This window comes from Phasianus colchicus, chromosome 1, assembly GCF_987193195.1.
Source record: "Phasianus colchicus chromosome 1, bPhaCol1.hap1.1, whole genome shotgun sequence".
Lineage (NCBI taxonomy): Eukaryota > Metazoa > Chordata > Aves > Galliformes > Phasianidae > Phasianus > Phasianus colchicus.
Window position 1 is genome coordinate 58,292,958 of NC_143436.1, and position 26,497 is coordinate 58,319,454.

Consider the following 26,497-nt stretch of genomic DNA (forward strand, 5'->3'; position numbering starts at 1 on the left):
CTGCCCAAAGCTCTGTCTGTCTTGATCTTGAACACTTCCACAGATGGGGTATTATCAGCTTCTTTGGGCTACACTCTTCAGTGTCTCACAACACATAGTAAAAATTTTCTGCCTGAAGTCTAATCTAAATCTGCCCTCTTCTGTTTTAAAAACCGCTACCCCTTGTCCTGTCACTACAGGCCCTCGTAAAATATTTTGGGTTTTCTCATCAGACTCTCATGTGATTTTTATTGCTTTTTCTCTTCAACTTTCAAAAAGATGTTGTCTTCATGGAAGCTCCTGTTGTCCTCTTTCTGCCTTTCCTCTCCCATCTGAAGGAGGCAGTTCCACTGCATGAGGCAGTCTTATGCTCCCCAAGCATCCTGATATAAGGAAAAGGTAGAAATTTATGATAATTTATGTTTTTTTCTGAGAACGTAGACAATTTTTCCACAGATTTTGTTTATAAAGGCATAAAGCTGAGTCGTGCAAAAGATCTTAGATTTCCAGCTCCTATTAACTTTTGACAACTCAGCTTAAGTCTACTTTGGTTACAAAGTGTGTTCTTAAGAAAAAAAACAGATGAAGCAGTTTCCTCCTTGGCACGGAGGGAGAGTTTTAAATAGTTTGACTGAGCATGCAGCAGTAGCTTTAATGATGATGAGGATTGTGTAGAAATCTAGGAAAGAGCATCATTATGGCATGTGAAGAGATTTTCTGTCATCCAGGTAAGTTTGTTGAACTAGTGAAATAAATATTCGAATAGGCTGTATATGCCTTGGAAGCTTGCCCTATATCAACATGTTGGAATAAACTCTCAGCTCATTTTCAGTTCTAACAGCTTTATTTTAATGCCAGATTAATTTTCGCTGCAAACCAACTTTCCGAGAAGGGAGCTCCAGATCTCCAAGAGAAGTAAGTACTGGACAAATGATGGTTGCATTCCATTTGATTTGTGTAATGATTCACCTGGTGTGGAACTGCACCTATGCTTTTAGATTCAAATGAGTCTTAGAGTATTGGTTCCCAGTGGGACATGTTCTCCTCCTCAGAATAAATGTAAAATGAATTCTAGCTGAAGCACTATATTGCTTACACTGTCAGGAATCATTTTGTCTTCCTGCTGTATCTTTTCCCATTCACTCAGCCATTCTGTTGCTTTTTTCTTTTCTTCTTTCAATTCTTTTCCATTTCTTTTGTTTTTTTTTTCTAACATTTGAAGTAGTATTTTGGATTCTGTCTGATTTCCTGAACTTCTGCCGTACTTACCTTTCAGTTATTTTGAAGCATCCTTGGTGTTAGAAGATTTTTTGTTAGTAAAACAAACATTCAAAAACTTGTGTATTTCATCATTCAGCTACTATACAAATCCAGCTCCCTTGAAGGTGCTACATATATCTGTGTGACTCACAAAGTTAGAAGCTATTGCTCCCCTAAGACAAAACAAAATAAAACCAAAACTGACCACCCTTCCTGAACCCCATTCAAAAAAACCCACAAACCAGTCAGCCCCCCCCAAAACAAACCAAAATAACCAACCAAAAAAAAAAAAACATACCAAAAACCAAAAACGCAGCTGATGGTTGAAACTTATTTATGCATTAGATACTTATTTTTTAATTAAAGAGAAAAATTCCTAACTGTGATATTTATTTTGGTTGCCAGTCTAGTATGATGGAACCTCTTTTTATGTAAGTAATCACAGTATGGAAGAACACTTGATGACTGCTGTTGCTTGTTTTTCACTTTTGGTAGAAATGGGAGAGTAATGTTTATGGGCCAGTCACTATACAGAGCTTCCCTTAAGCCTCCTATTTCTTCCTTTAGCAGTACCCCTTAAGACTCCTATTTCTTTGTTAGCATCATTTCATAGCTTCTCTTAGCAGAGGTAGTTTCTAGTAAGATGGGCTCTGCTGTGCAGGCTGGTATTAAAGCAAGGTGCAAATGAGGCTCCTTCTAACCCCCTTGCCTGCAGAGAGGGAGTACAGCAGTCCTGTACAGCCTCTATTCTCTTGCCCTGATCTTGATGCCATCCAGAGTGGAAGTAGTCCAAACTGAAAGAGTCCAAATTACTCCAGTGGCCAAATGACTTCCTTTTCTCTTTCTCTTCTCCTGCATTGACTTGTGATATTTTTGCTTTATATAGCTGTATTTCTGAGCCAAATATAACAGGGCCCTATGGTGGTGTCTCAAAACATTGGTCCTCGGCCCTTCTGTGCTCTTTATTATATGATGGGTATCTCCATGTCATTTAATGTTGGTGGTTTTTTTTTAACTTTTGAGGGTATTTTGAGCCACATGGTGACATGGATAAAGAATATCATCATCTCCTTATTCATTCTCTGGTTTCAGTTGTGTCTGGGGTATCCTAGGGGGAACTACTATCTTTTGCTCCATAAATGATTGGTTTGGCAAAAGGGTCCTTTCCTTTAATATCCATAAGCCAATTTCACATGGATGGTATCTTGAAGTGCAACCTACCATCTCTTCCTATAACATTATCTTTGTTCTTCTCTTGCAGAACTTTGTCCGACATCACTGGGTACACAGACGGAGGCAGGAGGGGAAATGTAAGCAGTGCGGAAAGGTAAGATTGCCTGTGCATCACAAGTAAAACACCAGGCACGTAGGCATTCAGGGTAGTCAGTGGCTCCTTCCAGTGATGAGATTGTTTCTATGCTAAACGTTTAACCTCTCTTAAGTAGAAAGTGACTAAACTGAGTGGTAGCACCTCTGACTCTCACATGGGAATAGAAAAGGCAGTTGCATCCATGCAAGAATGAGCCTGTCACGTGTCCTGGGCTGTTCACTGCACTGGCCAATTAAAAGGGAAAGGAGGAAGGCAGTGTCTCCTTGATCTTTTTTTCTCTTGGTTAAGCCAACCCAGTGCCAATGTTGTGCTCTTGCAGTGATGTCTTCTGCGCCAACATTATGATTACTTTTTATTTTTTTCTGACTACTAGGAAAAGAAAGGCTGTTGCTTTCTGTCTGTCTCAGCAGATTCTGCACTTTGTAAGACTGCTTCATATTCACTATCTATGTGGCAAAATAAAAGCTTGTTTCTAAAAAGTTTTAAAAAGGAGTGTAACCTGATGATTGGTTTTCTGAAGTATTATGAACATCTGAAATTTGGTCTAGTAGTTGGCAACCCTGCCCATGGCAGGGGGGTTGAAACTAAGTGATCAATATGGTCCTTTTTAACCCAGGCCATTCTATGATTCCATGAAATAAATTAACACTGAATTTAATTTCCTCACTCTAGCACTGTAATCTATCCCCTCTTAACAGCAACTAATAAGACTGTGTTTTCTCTATGGCATGGCACTTTAGTTAAAAGAAATCATATTTTAGCTGGATGCTGAAGTAGATCATCAAGTGCTGCAAGGCATGGCGTACAAACATGATGCTCTTTTTTAACAAGTGGCATGCAAACAGTGCAAGGAGACACTTACAGGCAGCATTCTAATGGTACACCTTCTTTGCTACTCTGGGTAATTCTCTAGAAAAGTATTTCTGAACTACGTACTATGTGAAGAACCACCTTCTTATTCATCTGTTATCTTCTAATGCTCCATAGCTCTCATGTTAGAAGACGTGGTAAATAATTGCTCCCAAGCCACATTCTCTAAGCAATTAATTATGTTTAATATTTCTCTCGCACTTCTGCTCATTTGTTTCACTTGCAATCTGAAGAAAATCTAGTTTGCAAGCTTTCAGCTATTATTATCTTTGTTACCTGGGATCTTCAGAGTAATTTTTTTTTTTTAATAATATTTTTTTGCATAATTTATCATGAGAACAATCAGACCATGTGGCCCAGTATGCAGTCCATGACTGTGTGCTGTAATAGAAGCTAAAGGATGAATGCAGATTAACCCTTTGTTCCTAAACTAATAATTACTAGCGCCTAGTAATTTAGGGATTTTCTGAGACTGAATGCATCTGTACCATCATACTAAAAAGGCCTTTAATTCGATTTTACTTTCCATGATGTCCAAAGCAATGTGTCCACCAGACGCACAATGTGCAGCTGCAGCATTGGTCTCTTTTTTTTTAGTACTGCTTTTAAAGGCCTGTGGGTGGATGCAGGGCTTTGTTTTCATTGCATGTAAGTCACCATGTAAGTGTTTCTGTTACTGTTTGTATTGGAGCTGTAGTAGTATCTGTTCCTCATACAGTATTGTTACACTGGAAAGTGTCTGAGAGCCTTAGAAATAGAATAAACACTCTTGTATTTTTTTTTTCCATAATGAATGACTGCTTCCCTTAAACTGATGTGAAAATGCTCTTTAATGGTAAATAGGTCTAAGCATACAACCAAAACTTGCCAGAATTAGCGATCCCTCTGTGCTGTGTGTGTGAGTGCCTTCATTAATGGGGGATTTGATCCCAATTGTTTAGGCAGATTGCAGATTGCAATCACCAGTGCAAGCTGGAGATTCAGGTGCCCTTTTCCTCCAAATGTGTTTTCTCTGTTATGCGTGACTGCGTACTTCCACAGGAGCAGTTCACAGCATGGAATTTCATGTGTTGCACAGCAACCTGATGCCAGTGAATCAGGGCTAATAGGTACTGTTTGCCTGATATCCCCAGAAAAGTGAAATTACTTTTCCATCCCCACATTTCTGAATTTATACAGAAAGTTTCCTTCCATAACCCATGGACAAGGTAGGATAACTGAACTCTCATATTTTTTCCTGATTGACGAAAGAAAGAAGAGAGAATTTCTGGTGAATTATGGGGTCCCCTGGTGTTTCAACCCAATAGTCTACATAAAATCTCCCTGTGACCTGCAACCCATCACTGTATTTCATCATTCCCTTTGAATGTGAGATTTCAAAAATCACTGTTTTATCCCAAACACGTATCCTTAGGAAGAATTAACTCACATCTATAAAGCAATGAGGAATGATTGGTTCTTATTAATATGTTTTTACTGCTGTGTATTTTCTCTAACGGCTCCCTAAAAGCCAACTGGCTTACTGAATAAATAAGAAATGATCCATCCAGAACCAGACAAGCTGCTCAGTCCACATGTTTAAAATACACCACTAACGGGCTGTGGAATTAATGTACTGACTTTGAGGTTTCATTAGTGGAGGTTTGGGGAGATAAAAATTTCTCCCATGCTTCTTAGAAACCAGAACAAAAAACATTTCATGCTGATGAGAGGCTGATTTATTCTTTTTCAACACGCTGGGACAAAGTGTAGGATTTGTGAGAATCTTTAAGAGACCTCAGTCGGAGTAAATAAAGGTGAAGTGCTGGACTTTCAGTCTCTGCAGACATTAACCCAAATCAAGTATTTTTCTGATTGAAATATGATTCAAATGAATGCAAGTTTTTCAGCCATAGCTCCAGCTGCCATTTGTTACCTGTGTTATGTGCAAGAAGAATGTATATGACCCAGTGGTCTTTTCCAGCCTTAGACTATGGAAGAAAGAGATCTATCTGTTGAAATGTCTTTCTACAAAATTAAACTGTGGGAAAATAAAGTCCCATATTTGCTGGTAGTGGTGTTTTTTATTTGTTTGGTTTTTTTTGTTTTTCTCCTTAAAATTATAGAAGTATATATTTTTATATTTGATTTGAATCAGACAATCTTGGTGGGGTTTTTTTTTGTTTGTTTGTTTTTTATTTTTTTGGAATGTACTAAAAAGATTTTGATCTGAGTCAGCTTAATAAAACAATAAACTTAATTTCCCAAATGGAAGATTTCCAGCCAGACATTATAGTTGACTCTACTCTGCTAAAAATAAATAAATAATGTTAATAAAACATTCTTATTTATATTTAAAGCAAAAAAGACTGCAGTGAAAAAATGTTCACTTCAGCATAAAATCTGATTGTCTCAACTGTAGAAAGCCATTAAAATAGCCATTACTTCTCTTTCTTCATCCCCCTTTCCTTCTTTAACTACAAAATTTAATAAAAAGCACAAAAATTTGGGGAAATACCTTTACAGTGTGTGTGAGAACATGCTGTTGCTGAAGAGCCTTCTCTATCAATCCTGTCACTATTTTATCCTCCCAAAATATATTCGGAATCCGAGAGCTTTGAGGCTGAACCAATGTATGTGACTCTACCAAACTGGTTTAGCCTAGCACAGTTATCTGACAAGAATTAAAGGCATAAATTTTCCTGTAGTCAGGGTGAATTTAACTCATTTTCTTCTGCTTATTGTAGGGCTTTCAGCAGAAATTCTCCTTCCACAGTAAAGAGATTGTGGCCATCAGTTGTTCCTGGTGCAAGCTGGCGGTAAGTGGATAATATTCATGGAAAGCAGTAGTAACACCTTCACTGCATAGCCTCAAGGCGTGTGATTTCGTTTGTGCTGGCTCTCGGAGTTTCTTCTCTGAGTGAATCACTACCAGTTTTGCTCTTTCATTTTTCTTTTGCTCAGATGCCATAATTTCATCTGGATAATACATTAATCCTCCTAGAAGAAGGGTCTTGCTGCCCCATGTAGTCACTGGCTACCTCCCATCAACGCCACGCTGCTGCCAGCTCAAAGAGCCAAAGGGCTGTTAATGCATTTAGTATGTCAGGCTGGGTTATGGTCTTTAATCTGCTCTTATATAAGTAGAAGTGATTTTTTTTTTTTTCATTTTTTTTTTCTTGATCTTTTCCCCTTGCTATGAAGCATGGCTAAGGAAGGTGGTTTTTAGTTATACCTTCCTAGAGCTCCCAGGGTTTGAGGATGAGAGAATTGGGAACGTCGCTCTAGTTTTGCAGTCTCATTCTCTTTTTCCTCTCCTTGCTTCTCCTATGTCTTCCTTGACCTCCTTATTGGCTCTACTCTTTTCCTTTCCTCCAGTTTCATAACAAAGTCACCTGCTTCATGCTACATCACATTGAGGAGCCGTGTTCTCTTGGGGCTCACGCAGCTGTCATTGTGCCTCCCACCTGGATCATTAAGGTGAAGAAACCTCAGGTAACTGCATGCTGATGTCTGTTTCTGAAGCTGTATGGCTTCACAGGGCCAGCCTGGCTTCTGCACTCACTACACCTCCACTAAGGCATGCTCGTTCAACCCTGTCTCTCTCCCTGAAACCCAGCATACATTCATGGTGATTATGAACTTGTATCCTCCATCCAGCCCTTCAGTAGGTTTCCTTGTTTGGGTTGATAAGAAGCAAACATGACTTTTGTTCTGAGCAATGCAGCTCAGGTGTGTTCTTTTGTGACTTCAGCTAGCGTACTGCAAGAAATCCCCTGTGCTGGAGGCAATAAAGCATGCTTCATTAAATAGAGCTGAGCAAATACAGGGAAAAACTAGTAACACACATTCACTTGAACTGCAGTAAGAATTCACTGTAGTTGGGCTGGCATCCCTCTGTATTTTCACCAAAGGACAGTTAAATAATCATGTCTTGTTCACATCAGTTCTTGCTGGATGCCAACAGTAAGACCACATGCCCATTTACTTGCAGGTAAAAGGGTGAGACTTCAAAGTGTTGATATAGTTGCGATACGTTTTAGTGAGGTTAATTCACTAATCATCACAACAGGGAGAGAAGGTATCCTAAAGAGAGCTGGCCAAAAATTAAAAGGGGATTCTTATCATGCACAAAGTAATTTTTTTGTTGTTGTTTTTTTTTGTTTTTGTTTTTGTTTTTCGTTTTTGTTTTTGTTGTTGTTGTTTTTGGAAGTCTCTTTTCACTCCAGGTTGAACTGAAAGACACAAACACACACTGAACACATCAAGGAACCAGAAATGCTGGTATAAGTTTTACTTCAAAAGCAAGGAAATGGATGAAAAAACAGGAATGCTGGTGTTATTGAACAATGTTGTGCAGCTTGTATGTTAGCATGAGAAGTGACTCAGGGCTTTCTGGCTCCATGTCCTGGCTGGCAGGAAGCAGAGAATTTCACAGCATGAGGAAGGCACTAAGACAAAATGTCCCTGTGTGGAACTAGAAAAAGGTCTGCAGTTTGGACACTGTTTGGTCTTTAGCTCCAGTCTAGCAATATAGCTGTCATCTCTGTGCATGAGCATTATTTCTAACAGGCTTGATTCTAAAGACAGGAGGGAAATAAATAAATAAATAAATCAGAATTTGAGTATTTGAAACAAAACAACCAAAAACCACAACTCGACCAAAGAGATCACAGTTTCTCCTTTAGATTTAGAGTATTCAAGGTCTCTAGCCACCTCTCCTCTGAGAAAAAAAAGGTCTCTTTGGCATTTCTGTATTTTTCCCACACTCCTTTTCCTCTGTTAGTTTACTCTAGCCTTCTCAAGAGAAATCTCTTTCCTTTCTTGTTGAATTTTGAGTCCTCAGCAGATATTTAATCTCCTTGGCTAATTTTCAGCACCTGTGGTATTTGGCACAAAAATGAGACTGGCTCCTTTTCTGCCCCGTTAAAGAGATTGTATGACCTATTAGTCGTAAGACTTTCGGTTGCTGGGTTTCACGGTAGAGCTTTGGTCATTTAGCCAAGAAATAGTGACTCCAAGGGTTTGGGGTCTTGAGGTGGACCCATGAGGCAGAGATCCAGGGCTAGGAACCATTAAGAAGAATGCCGTAGCTGTTGTAGTCCCAAACTAGAAACTGGGTACCTGGGTCTTTGAGCTTTCCACCTGGAACATCTCCATGAAGACAAAAAGATTAAAAATACTTGACTAGCTCCTGTACAGGCTGAGACTGGTACTTTGGAGATGACAAAAATTATTTGGATCAGAAGGCGTTTTGGACAAATTATTTTCAGCATTATGAGTTGTAGGAAATTTTGATTACCTTTAGATGAGGTATGAGAATCTCCTTTTTGACCAGGTAACTTCAGGTAGCTTGCGGGTGGGAAGATGATGGATGTCTTAGAGCTGTAGGTAGGATAATTAATCTTCTTTACCTAAAATCTTCTGTTTTAAGGACACACACAGCCATAGCCTATGAGGCAAAGGTCAGATACCACCTGTTACTTACTATACCTTTACCATTTAACTACACTTCACCCCATGCATATGGGAAAAAAGGATATAACTGATCTAAGAACCAGTTTTATGTGGCTGGAGGTGCTACTCTCTTTGGAGGTCTGATAAGAAAATCCAGATCTTTTTTCATCCAGTACATTTCCAACATATTTCTCTTAAATCACTTTCAATCACCATTAAAAACAAACAAACAAACCAAACAAAAAACAACAAAAACACCTTTTGTGTGCCTTTTAGTATATTTTTCTACAAAATCAGGAAGAGTATTGAATTTGTTTGATAATTTCTGGCTTACCAAAACCCCTTTTAGTAAGCCCACAATACACAACAATTACTATTATTTTTAAACAAAATGAGGAAAAGAATATTAAAAACAAGAACTCTAATTTAAGAAAAATAAATAAATTAATAAAAACAGAAGTATTGATTGATTGAAAAAGCCTTGCTTTAATCTTCTATGCTTTTACTTTTAAAATTTTCCCTTGATTTGTTGGTTAATCAAAGCAGAGTGTCTTCCTTATAGGATTTACTCTCTTGTTTATTATTTTCTTTTTTCAGAAAGGTCAAAAATTAGTTATTATTCATGGGAAAAAAAGATTTTAAATGCGTGTTTTAAATGTTAGGCTTAAATGAAACGTCTGATAATTTTTTGTGGTCATAAATGGAGAGGAAGTACGTAAGTCCAATTTTCTCTCTCATCACATGTCAAACCCTTAGAATTAATGCAAAAAAAAAAAAAAAAAAAAAAATTACCTTGAATAACTGAAGCTTTAGATAAATCATACTCCTATGCAATGCAGAGAATGGACAAGTTTCCACAGAATTTCTGAACAACACCTAGTGCATGTTACTTTTGTGGATTGAATCTATTGTTGTGGGAAATATTAATTCTTCAGATGCATTTTCAGATTTTTTTGACAGACGTCTTGTTTGTTTTTCTTATGTTTCTTTAGGAATTTTTCTCCCCTCCTGCTGTTTCTGGCCAGCTCTCCTGTGTATTGTGGCCCTCTTCACCCTATATACCTGTTTGGTGAACACTGTTGTTGCATTCAGTCCACAGAATACAAATACAATATTAAAATTTTTGTGAATTCAGATCGTAAATTAATATATATAAGCAACAATTTGTTTTTCACATATTTCACAGTTGAAGTAAATTTGACTATGAGCCTCTTGGTTATAAATTATTTTCTCAGCTCTAATTAACTACTCACATTAATCATGGTCAACTCCTGAAATTTCCTACTCATGAAGTTGATTTTAGTGGTGCCTTCATCCTTTTATTGATTGTTTCTTTTAGGCAAATAAGGTGGCTTTTTGTAGCAAACCCTTGCCCCAGTTTTCAATTTTTATTTCTCTTTTTATTGCTACAAAAATGCTTTTCCATGCTTATGTGCAACAAGGGTCACCACCTTTCAAATATTGTACTTGAATAAACAGCATACTCCCCCTCTGAATGCCAGAAATGTTGTGGTAGTAAACCATGATTATGTAATTAAGGAAAAATTTGTTCATGCCTTTTACATTCTAAATGGGGAGCTTTTGCATTTTGCAAGCAATTGATTGCTACATGATGAATATTCAAAATGGTTTAATCAACTTTGGGTTAGGTGGTAGCCCTGTCTGTAATGACCCATTTACATAAATGGAAAATTCCCAGTATCTATTTCATTTTATTCATACTTCTGTAACTAGTTTACTGTTTTCCAATATTTTTATACTGTATTAGCAGCACTTTGACACCATCTCTGATTTCCTGTGGTTCAAATCAATTCCATCTCCTAATTCTCCTCACTGTTGTGAAAACAGGCCACCCTTGTTGACTGATGTTGTGTGAGATTTGGTAGCCCAAGTAGTTTTGTGCTAGGAATGGACTTGCTATGCTTATGTTGTGGGAGAAAAGTTAATTATGAGTAGGAGTACATCTAGCTGATGTACCTACTGATTCAATCTTTCACCTTCTGTTTGGGAAGGCAAAGACAGTAAGTGTAAAATTCCATTTTATGTTATTAATTTTTTATATTTTTCTTTTCAAGGTGAGTAAACATGGTATTTTCTTCCTTTCCTCCTACTTCAAGGGCCTTCAAAGAGTGCTAGTAATCTTTATACTTCTGGGCTAATTTCTTCCTTTCATCAGTTGCTTGCTGCAACTGTCTTGCCTAGATGTGATTTGTGAACAACCAGAAGATGGTCAAGATTGACCTTCTCAGAGGCTGTTCATTGCTTACATCATTTGATGTCCAGCATGTTAGAAGCCTTTGAAAATAAAGAAAAGGGTGGAAAAGTTTCATTAGATCTGTTTCGGATAGTCTGTGGCCCTTACACCAACCAACACCATAAAAAGGACTCCAATTCTTTTGTTCATTTAGCTAAACTTGCTTAGAACTACAATGATGATGCAATAATACCAAACATCTCTCTTTGAAGATGGCCAAACTGACATCCACAAAGGAGAGGTTTCCTCTCTAGATTCAAGTTAGGATTTACATATGGTGCACAGTAAAGGTATGCTTTGTTTTCAAGTATTTTGCTGAATAACATTATCTGTTTGTAAAAATAATACTCATCACCTTGTTTTGTGGACAAGGTAATACACATTCATTTCTTCAGTTTCATGTGCAAACACTGATGATTATTTCTGTCTGTTATTCTTCTGCATATTTGCAAGGAGAACTTGCGTATATTTAATCAGCTTATTTGCCTTTCATCTGCTGTAGATGTGCATCATTGTAGCAAAGGTTTAGGTTGTCTTAACACTACAGATGTTAAGTATGCTTTAAAAAAAAAGGTGAAATAACATAGTTGTGATGTAGCATATTATTTTGCCTTTCTGAGGGTAGAAATTAAGAAGAAAAAAGTTATGGTGGAAGCTTAGACTGAAAGACTTTCACTAATACGCTTATATGCCTCTTCCCACCCCATTCATAGGCAAGAAAGGAGCCATGCTATAATGGGATTTAATAACAACTACACTTAAACGGTCTTTAATTTATTATTATTATTCTTTAAATTAGGCAGTATTTTCTTTTTCCAAAAGAATTTCACTGGCTTAGGTCCATCCACTGAGAAAGTAGAATAATAAGTACAGTCCTTCTTCAGGTGATACAGTTAAATACTATCCTAATATAATATTGAACTTGAGTTACTGGCTGTGATTTGCCAGAAGACTTCACTGAATGTTACTGATAGGATAAGTATCTTAAATTTTACACGTAGGGATACTAGAGCCCAAGGAAAAGTCTCAGTATGTCCATGACCTTTCGTCAGATGGCTGGCAAGACTGCAGACAGACTGGATCTCAGTCTATCTTGTTTTCCCCACACCTGTGAAACCAGCTGAGAAAACAGGCCAAGAACACCACTGCTTGCAGTTGGTTGCTGGAGCTTTGAGGGCAGTGCGCAGTGCCTTTATACTGACATAAAGACTTTTGTCTACCCTCCTAAAGTCTGACTCCTAAAGTAGGGCAGTGAAAGTCTATGAAGGTGACACTACCCATTCACTTCTGTGGTCAGTGCAGTCTTTGTGATTTATCATGCTTTCAAGATCACTTTTTATGTATCAGAGTAGGGAACAATAAGAACATCTCCTTAGATATTTTCTCAGACTGTGCCCTAATAGGGCAAGTGCCTTGGCATTGCTCTGCTGAGCCACACTGTCTTCAGTATTTTCAGTAAGCAACAAGGCATAAATATATAGTGGTCCACAAGGAATGCTGGGAGGTGATTTAAGTTCATGACTGTGCTCTACAGCAGAACTTTCTTGGTCTGGGTTAAAAAGGAGATAATAGTTTCTTCAGCTATTTCAGTTAGATTGCTGTTATTTTTTTCCACATTTCTGAGAAGTCAGGAAAAACTAAATTTTTCATCTGGTGTGTTGGACCAAAGTTTAGGAATTCTGAACGTGGTTGTTAGGTAATCAAGAGACTCTAGTAACTGTTCTCCTTAACGTAATGGCATTACTTGTTAGTGAGCAGATTAAGTAGGGACAGATATCATTGCTTATAGACTTGGTGATCTCTGATCATTAACTTATTCTCATTAATGGCACACTTTTGAATAGCATCATGACAGAAATGACCTTTGGATGAGCTGGGTGTATCTTGCTCCCCTCTTGAAGCCAGAAAAAAATCAATTAACTTTCTTCTAATTTCCTGTGTATTTCCTGTAATACAAAATCTCAATCATAGACCAAGTGTTTCTTGTGGATACGATTTCAGGTACTGAATATCAAGGGAAAAAAAATAATACCCCCTTTTTGGTATGCTGTTATCACATCAGAAGATCTTTATGGTTCAGTATTACTAACTAGGCTATTGCCTGCCTGGAGAATAGTTTTCATGCATATTTTTTAGGTTCTGTAAAAATACAAGAAATTTTGCGTTTTCTTCTGCAGTTTAGTGTTACTATTTAAAAAGCAAACAACTGGGAAAGAGCTTGATTCCTTAATTACTAATAGTTCACATTGTTCCTCATCGGATGATTACACAAGCTTCTTGAAAGGGCTGGAACTCACTCTGCAGTGCCAGCGTCATATGCCGTGGTGGCCTATGTTATATTGAGTCATAATGGTTGCCAGAGCTAAAACTTGTTGTTTTCTTTCCTAAAAAAACATGAAAAATATCTCATTTATCATGTTTTTTATTACATCTTTATGCAGGGGGTCTCCATACCAGGAGACGAGCCTGATTGGGCAGGAGACTGGAGCCCCGAAGGGGAAACGGGCGTCTCCTACCCCTATTGGGAGGGTTGGCAGGTACAACATGTGGTGTTATGTGAGTCTATGGGAGCATCTGATCTTTTTCCCCCCTCACAGCGTGGGAAAGTTTCCAGTTCCAAAGCACCAGTCTGGTCTCCGTGTGTGGCTTTCTCCATAAACGGTGGTGTGGAAGTGTAAAGCATGCAGCGCATGTGATTTAAATCTTGAGCATGTGCCAGATACTCTTATCATTCTCCAAGTGGACATGCATGGAAGAGCTTCATAAAGAGGCTCTGTCTGTGCCTGTCTTCAAATTTTGTTTTGCTTTTCATGTATTCTTTTTTCTTTATTTTTTTTTAATGTAGAACTCATTAAAGACTTCAACACGGCGAAAGAAGAGGACATCTTTTAAAAGAAAAGCCAGCAAAAGAGGCAATGATGTAGGTATTTAGGAGCTTTGAAAATGAGTTTCCTTTTGTTTGAATGTATAAATGCAGATTTTAAAGTTCCATTTACTGTGTTTTTTATATATATATATATATTTTTTTTTGCTGGAAAACTCCATATTACTGAAGTTGTTGTGAGAAAATATTAGTTTTGATAAAAACTTGTATGACAAGTGTCATTTGCTGAGTTGATTTTTTTTCAAGAAGCAGCATACCAGCCTAATGAAACAATATTTTCCTGGGGTGTAAAAGACTCAGCACAAACATTTGGTTTCAACTAGGCAGAGCAGGAGTGTGAAAGTGGGTTCTGAGTGTGCTGACTGCAAGAGTCTGAATATGGAGCTGGCTTGAATGTCTGCTTTGAGTGTCTGCCTTGGGAGATATCCTGTTGGGGATATCTGGTCCTATGGTTAGGTTTACTATGTAGATTATAGAAGAGTGTTTCCAGCTCTTGCCTACTGTATAAGTGGTATACTGAATGACCTTAAGGGGAGAGTTGGATGGAGACTTACCTCTGCCCAGACAGAGCTCTGTGGGTAAGATCCTCACTTGGGCATTCAGCAACTGCAGACCAGAAACTTCAGTCTGTGTCTGCCTCAGCCCAGGAGAGTGTCCTCATTACGGGACTCTTTAATGTACTACAGATTCAGAGAAGCTGGGAGGCAGATATATTTCTCATTGACATAATGAAAATATCTAAGGTGCAGGAGGCAAAGGGATGAGGCCAGACTCTTTTCAGAGATGCATAACAATAGGACAAGGGGAAATGGCCACAAACTGAAGCATAGGAAGTTCCGCACAAATGTGCATAAGAACTTCTTCACAGTGAGGGTGGCGGAGCACTGGAACAGGCTGCCCAGGGAGGTCGGGGTGTCTCCTTCCATGGGGACTTTAAAGACCCGCCTGGATGCCTACTTCTGCAACCTGGTCTAGGGAGTCTGCTTTGGCAGGGTGGTTGGACTCGATGATTTCTATAGGTCCCCTCCAGCCCCAACAGTTCTGTGATTCTGTAATGAGAAATATTTGAATCACATAATACAAGTAAAACCTGCTCAAAGAAGGAGGGCCATCAAGGCCAAGAATATAGGAGCAGATAATCTGCAACTAAACACTGGTTCAATTTGTCTGTTAAATGGGAGCCAGGAAGTAAGTAGTTTATCTCATTCCATTTTCTATTGGGAAAAAATATAATTCAATATAATTCATATTAGAAATAGCACTATATCTGACACGTTATTAGCACCGTATGAATAATTTCTTTTGGGGAAAGAATATAAAGTAAAAAAGAAAAAAATAGTTTTGGGCTAACCTGGAACAGTTTTTTCCTTCTTATTTTCTTACGGAATTTTCTCAGCTGCATAAATTTAGTCTCAGCTGAGCACCATGTTATCATGGCTGTACTGTTTCCAGTGTCCAAGGTAGTTTTGTCAGAGCTTCTTCTACACGTGATATACAAGTGAAATCTGCCCTTTTCCTAACTTTTACTAAAGTTGTTTCTTGCTGTTGTTTCCCAGGATAACAAAGGTCGGCCATTTGTGATAAAGCCTATTTCCTCTCCGCTCATGAAACCACTGTTGGTTTTTGTAAATCCAAAAAGTGGAGGGAACCAGGTAAGGTCATAAAATGGATCCAGGTAACAAAGTTTAAGTTTAATAACTGTTTTCTGCAAATAAGACTAGCTTTTGGTCAGTCGTGAGAGGAGCTCTATGTGACTGTATTAGAGTCTCCTAGAAGAGATACTTGCAATTGAATGTCCTTTATATCTCTAATTCCACTGAAGTGGAAGAAAAGGATATTTAAATATTTGAGCATCGGCCTTCATATCTTCAGATTTTTGATAGGAACCTAAAATGGTAGTTTGGAGATTTTCAGAAGACCTCATTTTTCCATGGGAAATTTAGATTACTAGTGAAGTTCTAGACTTATTTAACCCTGAATATGATGTAATTTTACATTACCGTATGATGACCTTTTGGTAAAGTGTTGAACAATCTGCATTGAATGAGGGAGCAGTGGTGCAGCTGCAGCCCATGGAGTCCTTGGATGCTGCTTCCCTGGGCAGTAAAGGCTCATAGTAGTGTTCGTGGTGATGGCTTTGAAGGTCAAAGCAGCATTATTACATGGATGTTGGGCAAGACACTCTTCACTGTGACCCACAAATTTTGCCCACAAAATCCTTGAGCTTCTTGCTGTCACGGACAGTCTGAGGATGTGTAGGATAACAGAACTTTCTTGTTGCAGGTGATGAGAGAACAGGTTTCTGTGGGAGAAAAACTTTTGGTCTGACCCTAAGTGTTTACTCTTATACCATTAATGATCTGTATTGTTCAATTCAATTTACATGCACACATGTGCACACTGCATGGGTTTCTGAGTCACTATTTTGTAGAGCTATCATTTGCTGCAACCCTTTTTATTTTGATTTTTTCTTGGCTTATGTTTGCATTATAAAGCATAAATGGAAGAAAAGCAGTCCAAATATGAACACAATTATTTTTAATAATCATTATGCTATTCATAATTTCCCTTCCTTTGATTTTTTTGTTTTCCCAGGGCACCAAGGTTCTCCAAATGTTTATGTGGTATTTGAATCCACGCCAGGTCTTTGATCTTTCTCAGGAAGGGCCAAAAGATGCGTAAGTTTTCAGGCACTCAGCTCTGTTTTTGTATTAGGAAAGCAGAGAAGCATCTAGCTTGGATAGATTGGTAGACTAATGATTTTGATAGGTTTGGGTTCTCAAAGATCCACATTGTGATACAGAATCAAAGTTACAGCATATAGATAAACCTATGTAAATGCCTCTGCATGTTCAGATAAGATCTTAAGCACATGTATGGAGAAGAGCAGGCTTGGGGTCTTAACAGCAGCTTTGGATACCTACCAGGGATGTTTCTGAAAAGACAGTTTGACCCCTTATAGCAGCATGGCAAGAGGAGCAAGAAAGAGTGGGCAAGATGTCCAAAGAGACTGTAGAAATGAGAGAAGTTGTGACTAGATGTAAGGAAAAACTTTTTCACTGTATGACAGTTATCCATTAGATTGGATTCTCTTTGTATGTGGAGATTTTTGAGCCCCAGCTTGATGAAACCCTGAGAAATGTCGTCTGGTCTCAGCACTGAATCTGCTTTGATCTGGAGTTGAGACAGAAATCTTTTGAGATCCCTTCAAACTCAGATTATCCTGTGACTATGATAAGCTGGTAGTTTATCTGTTGAATACAGAGTTACTTCTACTGTATTTTCTCTGTTGCATTGTTTGTGAGTTCTGTCCTCATATATAAATTTGTGCATGTGAATAAATATAGTTAAAAATGAAGGGATGTGTATATATGTGAAGTTATAAGCAATTGAAGTTGAAATTATGGTATTCTGAGTGATACATATTCCTGGGATAAGCAGTTCATGTAGAATAAGATGGGAATGGGCTCTATGCTCTCTATGAATATATAGATCAAATAGATGTATGAAAGGTATGGCTGCTTTCAGAGCACCCTCTATTGGTCAGAAATTTTTTTCGTTTGTTTCTTTTATTACTTGCAGCAAGTGATATAAGCAGAGACAAAAAAAAAAATAAAAATAAAAAATAGGCTATTCTTTGATATAGAATCACATTATAGGAAAACGCTGACTGAAGGCTGTTACATAGGCGATCAGATTCACAGAGTCAAAACAAGTTCATTGAAGAGTACCTTACACCTAAGTCTCAGTAGAGTCCACGGACTGCAGATCCTACAATGCTTGACCATTCCCGGGTGGCTGATCTTTAGTGGAGTGAAGCTACCTTTAGATTTCCATGTGTGACTGCAGCACGCAGCTATCTTTGCATGCTGAGTAACTGATGCTCATTAACTAGGCAGTTATTGAAGGGTGAGAACTGTGCTTCTGTAGTATTTGACATAGGAATATTTGCTTTACTTAATTGTCTGCTCAGTGCTCCTTTGACATTAGCACAGAAGGATAGTAATCATTTAAAGTCAAATGTTTTACCTGTATAAGAATGGTCCAAGTATTTTCTATTCATACTTCTAGAGCACCCAAACATGTTTTTCCTGCTGAAACACCTGCTACTCTCCTAATGATGTATAGAAGCTTAAAAGTAAATGTACAGTTTTCAGAGCTGTGTAACAGTGGTTGGATTAAATCCTTGGTAAACTAGGTCTCAGTATGTGAATGTATCTCCTCCACTGGGAGATGTCTTACTATGCCTCTCTTTCATGCAGCTGATGGAACAGGCATTTTTTTGGCTCTCCTGTTTGTTTCTTAGATCAGATATCCAGAGAGTTTTGTTAGGTGTTACTGCCTTCTGTGGTATTAAAAAAATACAATTATCAGTTGAAGGAGCTGTTGTGCTCTACACACTTCAGAAACAGCGGTTAGCAAACACTGATGAGAAACACTTCATTTGTTTAAAGCTTCAGTGTTTACATTTGTTTGCCTTAGGATAAGAGGAAAATAGAAGACTTTGTCATCTCCAGAGGAAGAATGAGAATCTGGCTTTTCAGATTATATGTTCCCGTGTTAAACAGACAAAACACTTCTCAGGAGGGGCTGTCTAACTGTTAAGGAAAGCTCCATTTCATTTTTTTAATTTTCCTCCTCCATTCTACATCATCAGTAATGAATATTCTAGAGAGAAATAAATGTTAGTTAAACTGTCACTTGGAAAAAATGCGTAGTAACTACATGCATTGCTGTATTGACTTTGTCAAAATTATTTTTTGCTTTTCCCTCACCTGGCCAGGCTGGAGCTGTACAGAAAAGTGCCAAACCTGCGGATCCTGGCCTGTGGTGGTGATGGAACGGTAGGTGATTGGTGCCTGGCAGCCCTCTGGTCAATGCCAAGAGCTGAAATTGCTCACTACATAGGTTTCCCACTTTGTGATGCCTGTAGAACCGGATAACCTACCTTATGCTTAATAATTCTTTTCTACGTGGATTGGCCTACTTACTGATGGGACTATATTCTTATGTGCTAATGTCCTAGATCCTATTTGCTTTATGCATAGATTTAGTATAGCTTAAAAAATAAAGACAACCATTGTTGGCCTCTTCTTACTATTTTCACAGATCTGAGAATTTAGCAGGTTAAAACAGTGCCTGGGGGTCATTTAATCTTAATTTCTACTCCTCTCTGCTCTTGTCTTCACTATGCCTGAGTACAGTCAAATGTCAAATGCCTCTAGTTTCCTCACCCTCTTTACAAATCCACTTTGAGGAAGCTGTCATGCTACTTGTCTGTGATGTGGCTGATCTCCAGATTCAGTACTTTCTTTGCAATTGAATTACTGTGTGTTCTTGGAAAAGGGAGTAGTGTCAGATCTTCAGAAGACTTGGACACCTTCAGATAGAGGCAGGCTCTACAGTTTGGGACTTGGAGGCCAAGAGTGGTAATGAAGGAATTACAACTGCTTTGCTCTTGCCTGTTCTTAAGAATACTATAATTCTCACTCTGTACCATTGAGTGCTGAAGCACAGTTACAAAACTGACCTTTAGTCTCTATGAAGCTCAGTTCCCCAAACTTACATTTGGTAATACTTGCAACTATAGTAGCTGCAAGGTGAAATGGCTGGCCAGGATGTATAGAAGTACATTGTCATCACACTAAGAAGCTTTTATTTTTTTTTTAATTATTATTATTATTTTTTAAGTGAGCTCCTATCTGCTTTTGTGAGCACTTCTGAAACTCTGGATGTAGAGGTCAGTAATACTAGTGCTTTCTCCTGAAAGTCAAAAGAAAGAACATGATTTGATTACCATCTTGCTGGTACCTGGGGCAATAAAATATTACTCTTAGGGAATTCAGAACACTCCTTGAGAAATTTGTGAGGCATCACTTTAGCAAAAAATAGAGCTTCAAAAAAGAGATGTTTTCAATCTGTTTCTGAAAATGTTTGAAGCTGCTGTCTGAGGAAGCTAATATTTTCCTAGGAGAAAGATATTCATTCTAAAAATGTTAAAATAGAAATGAATGCAAGTACATTGAGCCCTAGCATCCTCTATTTTTTGTTTGCTGAGCAGTGAAAGCAACAGGGGGCAGCACCTTCTCATTGGTAAGAGCAGCACTTCACTATTACATTCGCTGCTGCTCAGTTTGAAGCAAATTAATATCTAGCTATTCCCAAAGCCATTACATCTAGAAATGAGAAATCTGACTCAAATGGACTTAGTGAATATTCAATGAGACCAGATGTTATCTTGCATTATTGAGGTGAGTCAGAACTTATTGCAACTTTTCCATCACTGCTGTTTGCTGTTACTTTTCTGGGTACAAGTAGAAAACTTTGTTTTCAAAGAAGTCAGGAGACTTCTTTTTACAGAGAAATGACAGTCTTTATCATCCTTTACTGAAATAGCATCGTTGACTCTATAAGGTTTAGAAATGACCTCAAAGAGCAGTTTTGCAAGTGTACATGAGCAATTTGAGGTTTTGATTAAAACTTGAAGTTAAAAGCATTTACAAAACTGGTTGGTATTTGTAAGGCTACCTGCCCCAGTAGCAAGTTGAGGCAGAAATGTATAGATAAGTCAATGGCAAAGACAAAGTACTCTTTAATGAGTCTTGGCCATGTGGGAGTTATCAGGACTCTTTTTTCTGTCTTCCTGTTCACAATACCAGAGGACTAACTTTCAAAAATTAGATGATGATGGTTATCTCTGACAACCCCTTAAGGACTTTATTTAGTCGTATCATAGGACCTATGAAAGACTTAAATACCTTTGGTAACATCCAAGTTCATGAAAGTTTTAAGTTATTCACATCACTGTTAGACAATGACCTGCGATGTGAGATAACATCCCACATAGACACTTGAATAATTGGACAATGAGTTGTGATAAGTAACTGTTTAATAAATAATATTTATATAAAATTAATTTTTCCGTGAAGAGACCTGGGGAGAGATTTATTCTAGAATATCAGATATGGTGGTTATTGGCTTTTTCTCATCCTCTATCAGACCACCCCCCCTCTCCAGTACTTCAAATTCAAGCTGCAGTACCAAATACCTAGTTTTGTTTTCTTGAAGCTCTAGTTTCATTTCAGTTTGGGCTAAGAATCTATCTGAAATCACAGAAGTATTAGTTGAAAGTGGAAAAATCCTGTCCAGGTAGAATCTGCCATTCAGTTTTATGTCTTATTTAAAAACTCATAATATTAGTGAAGATACAATCTTTGAATACTGACATCAGAAAAAAATAGATATTATTTTCTTATTTGTATGCTAATTTATATTTGTATTTCTAAAATAAATTATTCAAAATGCATGACATATTTTCATAGGCTTTTTTTTTTTTTTTCAAGTTGAGAAATAATCTAATAGTGCTATTTTCTTATAGCAAGAGTTTCAGGCATATAAATTTTGAGAATATTTTCAGCAATACTGCTTTTCCTGTTGGAAAGTGCTTTTTAGTACATGTAAAATATTTTACATTAATTTGTTCCTATGTCAGATTTCTATTGAAAAATTTTATGTGGTCTAAAGTAGAGAGAGAATGAGAGAAAAATTCAGCAATTTATTTATTTCTTTATTTTTTGACTGTTTGACATTCTGCTATGGCAATTCAGTCAAAACACGCCTTTCTTCTCCATTCCTTCCCTTTTAATCTTCCTTACCAACAGTTTCTCATTTTTCTGGTTTTATAGGTTGGATGGATCCTCTCTATCCTAGATGAGCTGCAACTCACTCCCCAGCCTCCTGTGGCTGTCCTTCCACTTGGCACTGGGAATGACCTTGCCCGCACCCTCAACTGGGGTGGGGTAAGCACTGACTGGGGTTACCCTTACATGTGGGTTCTCAACTTGCTGCTCTGATTTAGTGGTGTAGTAGCGTGAAACTTCTTTTTGGCTAAAATAGCTGGGGGACTATGGGGCTTTACCCAAGGTCTGCTTCACATGGACACAACAGCTAATTTCAGTTTCCAGTTTCATGTTTTGATTTATTAATAATGTGAATGTTGTAATAAAAAAGTGCATAGCTGTATCTGTCTGGTATTTTGGGCCAAATAGTGAGAATTATATGGGCTTATAATTTAAGCATTATTTGAACTTTATTTCTCTGTAGTTTTCCTTGACTACAGCACTGGATTTATTTCATGAAAGGCAAATATGCTTCGAATTCCTCTCTTAGTCTTACCACGCCTGTCTAAAACTTGCGTTCTTAAGTAATAGTTGATCTGACTATTTCTTATATCAAAATCTAGCAATAATCTGACATGTTCTTAAGAACATTTGATCTGCTGTTTTAGATCTGCATGAAAGGAAGGACATTTTCCAGTTAATTGGTGAATGATTTGCTTTTCTTTGGCTATCCACGCCTGATACTTTGGTGACACTCATTCTGCTACCAGGGTTACACAGATGAGCCTGTATCCAAGATCTTGTGTCATGTAGAAGATGGGACCATTGTCCAGCTGGACCGTTGGAATCTCCAGGTTGAGCGCAACCCAGATTTGCCACAGGATGAGCTGGAAGATGGGTCACGTAAGGTTGGAGCCTTTTATTACCTAGGGAGACTACAGTATAATTAAAAGCATTTTTGGGATACTCTATGAGAGGCATGAGTGATGAAGCTCTAAAACCTTTTCAATTACTTGTTGCATCTTTTCCTATTATTCTTCAATGCCTCCAGGGGCATGTGAACCTTAATATGTATTGGCCATGTTATTTGTTGTTTGTAACTCAGACTTTGAGCATTTATCTCAGTAACCAAATCCTGGTAAAAATCCATGGCATCTCATTGTTTTCCCTCCATTTAATCAAGGGTGGCAGAAGAAGGAGCCCAGTGACCACTATTCATTCCTAAATTTGAGACACATCTAAAAACATACAGATAATTTAAATATTACTTAGGATTCTGCTGGTAAATACTAACTGTTCCCTTCTTTACAGCTAAGAGTAGTGTATTTTTGAATTTAACATCTTTGTGTGCGAGTCTCCATATCCATTAGTGAGATCATCTCTCTTGAGAGTTGAAGATTGGGAAAATCTTTGTGAGGGGATCACATATATATTGATAAGTCATAGGGCTGGGGATGTTGAATCTGTCACTGACATTTAAAAAAAGATTAAAAAAATCTGTGTGCCAATTTCCTCCTGTCAGTTAGAATTTTCAGCTTATTTATTGGATGCTACTGTTCCCTCTGTACAGCTCTGCTGGGCCAGTATAATGATGAAGAGGCCAGATGTGTGCTTTGCTATCTCATGCATCCTAAATAAAATTAGGGCTTCTTGTCTGGGACTTGCATTGCTCTTGGTTATATATTAAGCAAGAAAAACACAGCTTGAGTTTTATTCATCATGCTGAGCTTGAAGTGCCAAGCAATTAGGAAAACCTATATATTGACATGTTAAGTGGAGAAATGCTCTGGAAAATCTCAATGAGAAAGTAAATGAGGAGCCTTGTAATGTGTTTGCAAAGATACTTATATGATCATGAAGCTCAGTAAATGTGTTTGCATTCTTTGGCTTTTGTATGGAGCATCTCCCACAAGCTTTTACTAGCCTTCTTAGAAGAACAACTTCTTACATACACTTCCTATTTTCTTTTTAGGTTTTCAGGAGGTGCCAAATTTAAAATAGTTAATTCCTGGTGTGCCATGGAATATTTAATTTGTGCTGCTTTTACATGTCTTTCTGTTATCTAATTATAGCTTCCGCTCAATGTCTTCAATAATTACTTCAGCCTTGGGTTTGATGCACATGTTACACTGGAGTTCCACGAATCCAGAGGTAAGAGGAATGTTTTACTTCCTTAGCCTTGGGTAATTATTTTATAAATTACAGATAGATTTGGATTTAATGCCTTTTTCTGAATTCTTATAATTCAGGAAGATTGCTAGAACATAAAAACCACAAGTAGGAAAAAAAAGTAATTGTATCAGATTTATAGTGAATTTCCAAGAGATCTGGTAATTTCAAAAAGAAAAAGAAAATACAAGAAAAAATGGAATCCACTGGAAGAAAAGAGCTAAAATGGGAGCTTTTCAAAGTTTTTGACCTTGTGAAGTGAAACGTGGTACAACCATAAAGGAGATTTACTGACACAAGTGTCAGTGCAAGAGCAGAAAATGTAATTCAGGTGCAAGTTTTCCCAACAGTGTGAAAGTGAAGGGAGGAGAAGATCTGTGAGGCTGTGAGAGAAGCAGAGTTGCAGAAGGATAACTGCATTCTCAAGCCGAATGGCTGTTTCGTATGGATGAATATAACATAATGTCACTGGACTTGGTACAGACCCAGAACGTATCTCTGGAAATGAAAGGCTTTAATGAAGTCCACAAACTGGACTTGTCAAATTGTCAGCAATTTGAGCTGTTGAAGCATCCTGCTTGTCCCCTTGCTGATGGCAGTTATACCACTCAACCCAAGTGTGACTTTGGAGTGATGTGAACTGTGAAGATTTGTGTGGTTTAGGCAAGCATGCCTGTGTAAACAGACTTTCTCCAATTGCTTGTGTTCACTTTTTGGTCATTTCAGCTTCATAAGAATGCTTTTCTTCTGAATGGCAGCCTCCCTTATCTTCATTTTCATATTATCAAAGTGTCATCACAAAATGAAAAGATAGCACCTGAATGCCATATTAAATAAAGAGCAGAGTGCATGATGGAATGAGCTAATGCATATTTTATAATGTTTAAGACTGCTTCAAGCTTCAAGAATAATAACGAGGGGCCACAAAAGGGCGCAGAAATGAAATGATGACAGCTGTATGCATTTATTTTTTTATGAATGTATATTGCCATGCATTGCTAATGTGACTGTGAATATACTGTATAGATGAAATGCTTGGCTACTTTCTCACTTAATGGAGGCATTACTTAATAATGAAGTTATGGTACCCTCTAAAGAATGAATATTATTCCAAAGATGCCAGTGTTTTAAAAATTTACATGGGTGAAAAAATACTTGGCAGCGCAAGCTGTCTGTCTTTGAGTGGGTGTGTGAGGCTAGGAGAGCTTTTTGTAGTATAAATGTCTGCTCTTACAAGTAATTCTGCTGATGTTTCTTATCAACTCAAATGCTAAAAGATACAAAGTCACTTTTCAATGTTTTAGGAGAGAAAAGCTTATATTTTTGTTGCTGATGCATGGGTTTTATTGTGTTTCATGTGGAATTAAACAAAGCAGAACAGATTATGATATCTTCTACAAGTGATAAAAATCCAGATAAACTCTAGAAGATTTGAGCAAAACCTGTAGCACTAGCATGACCATTGCACCTGACCCAGTAAGAGAACTAGCTGTATGTAGTTTATGTGGGGCTATTAAAATCACACATTTTTGTTCTTAATTTAAAAAAAAAACCATACAAAAACCAGCCAATTAATATTCTCTCCCCAACACCAAAGAAAAAAAAAAAAAAACCAAAAAAACCCAGAAGTATTCTTTTAGACCCCCAAGAAATGAATCCAAACTAAATTAGATTGATTTGAATTCTCACTGTATCAGGCCATTTATGCTGTGGAAATTGCTCAATTGTTATATTTTAACTAAACAGTAATTGCAGTGTCTCAGAGGAACCTCTATGTGAATGTGGCCTTTTCCCTGGCAACCTCTGCACTTTTCTTGTGACTAATGAGATTGAGCCTTGAGGGCTGGCTCCAAGCCCAATGCATTTAGCTCTCCTTCAGGAAGCTTTCTTGGTAGAAGATCATTCTAGAGGTCACAGTTTCCCCCTTCATAATGTTTATGCTCTGGTAGAGCAGGGAATATGCACTTTACTTCGTCTCTTGTTGAACAACGTGAGCTTCAGAAGGTCGAGGATGGAGCGAGCCTTGGATATGCAGTCAGTGATTTACTTCTACAATCAAAATTGCATTCTAGTCAAATTTAAGCTCTATTCCACGTAGTAGAAAGAGTGTTTCCTCCCTACACCTGCTCATCTGCCATGGTATCTTGAAAGACTGCTAAGTCCCTGACCACAGAAAGGTTCCTTCTTGCTTAGTTGATTTCAAACTGGGGTTGTTGTTCAGGTCAGTGTTTGTCACAAGATCTGTGTAGGAGCCAGCACCCTGGTGGCTTTTGCCATCAAGGATTTCCACATCACTGAACGTGAACCATGGGCACTTATTTGAGCCTTCAGGACTCACTCACTTTGTAGCATGGGTTCTGAGACTTTCTGTGAAGAACTGTCAGCTCAGTAAGTGAATAAAAGGTGAGGTTTACTTAGCAGTTAAATTAATGGTATTAAGAAAAGGTGACCCTGAATGTATGCTAGGCTCACCCACGCAGCACAACAAAAGGGTGATAAAAAAGGTGGGTAAACAATCACACAGAAAATGAAGTAGCTCATTCTTTTGAAGTGGAGCATTATATTGTGAGATGTAGTGACTTAAAACTAGATGAGTTGTTTCAAGTGGTTGTTTGAGAAGAAGTAATTTGGAAGTGTTTACAACAGTGTGATGCTTTAGCCAGAAGAACTAGGCCAGCGCTTGGATGATTTTGCTA

The 26,497-nt window shown here is 37.8% G+C and overlaps 1 protein-coding gene across 4 annotated transcripts in view; it reads left to right on the forward strand.

Moving 5' to 3' along the window:
• DGKI (diacylglycerol kinase iota) overlaps positions 1-26,497 on the forward strand; it is a 209,992-nt gene that overhangs the window by 95,979 nt on the left and 87,516 nt on the right. For 2 of the 4 annotated variants that reach the window (XM_090144503.1, XM_090144517.1), the window contains exons 5-16: positions 838-894; positions 2,501-2,566; positions 6,166-6,237; positions 6,797-6,913; positions 13,571-13,666; positions 13,975-14,049; positions 15,570-15,665; positions 16,609-16,691; positions 18,797-18,857; positions 21,699-21,812; positions 22,403-22,540; positions 23,705-23,783. In XM_090144503.1, coding sequence (XP_090000629.1) covers positions 838-894; positions 2,501-2,566; positions 6,166-6,237; positions 6,797-6,913; positions 13,571-13,666; positions 13,975-14,049; positions 15,570-15,665; positions 16,609-16,691; positions 18,797-18,857; positions 21,699-21,812; positions 22,403-22,540; positions 23,705-23,783 — 1,054 coding nt within the window. The remainder of the gene's footprint in view (positions 1-837; positions 895-2,500; positions 2,567-6,165; positions 6,238-6,796; positions 6,914-13,570; positions 13,667-13,974; positions 14,050-15,569; positions 15,666-16,608; positions 16,692-18,796; positions 18,858-21,698; positions 21,813-22,402; positions 22,541-23,704; positions 23,784-26,497) is intronic. The other 2 variants (XM_090144510.1, XM_090144523.1) reach the window with 1 other exon arrangement.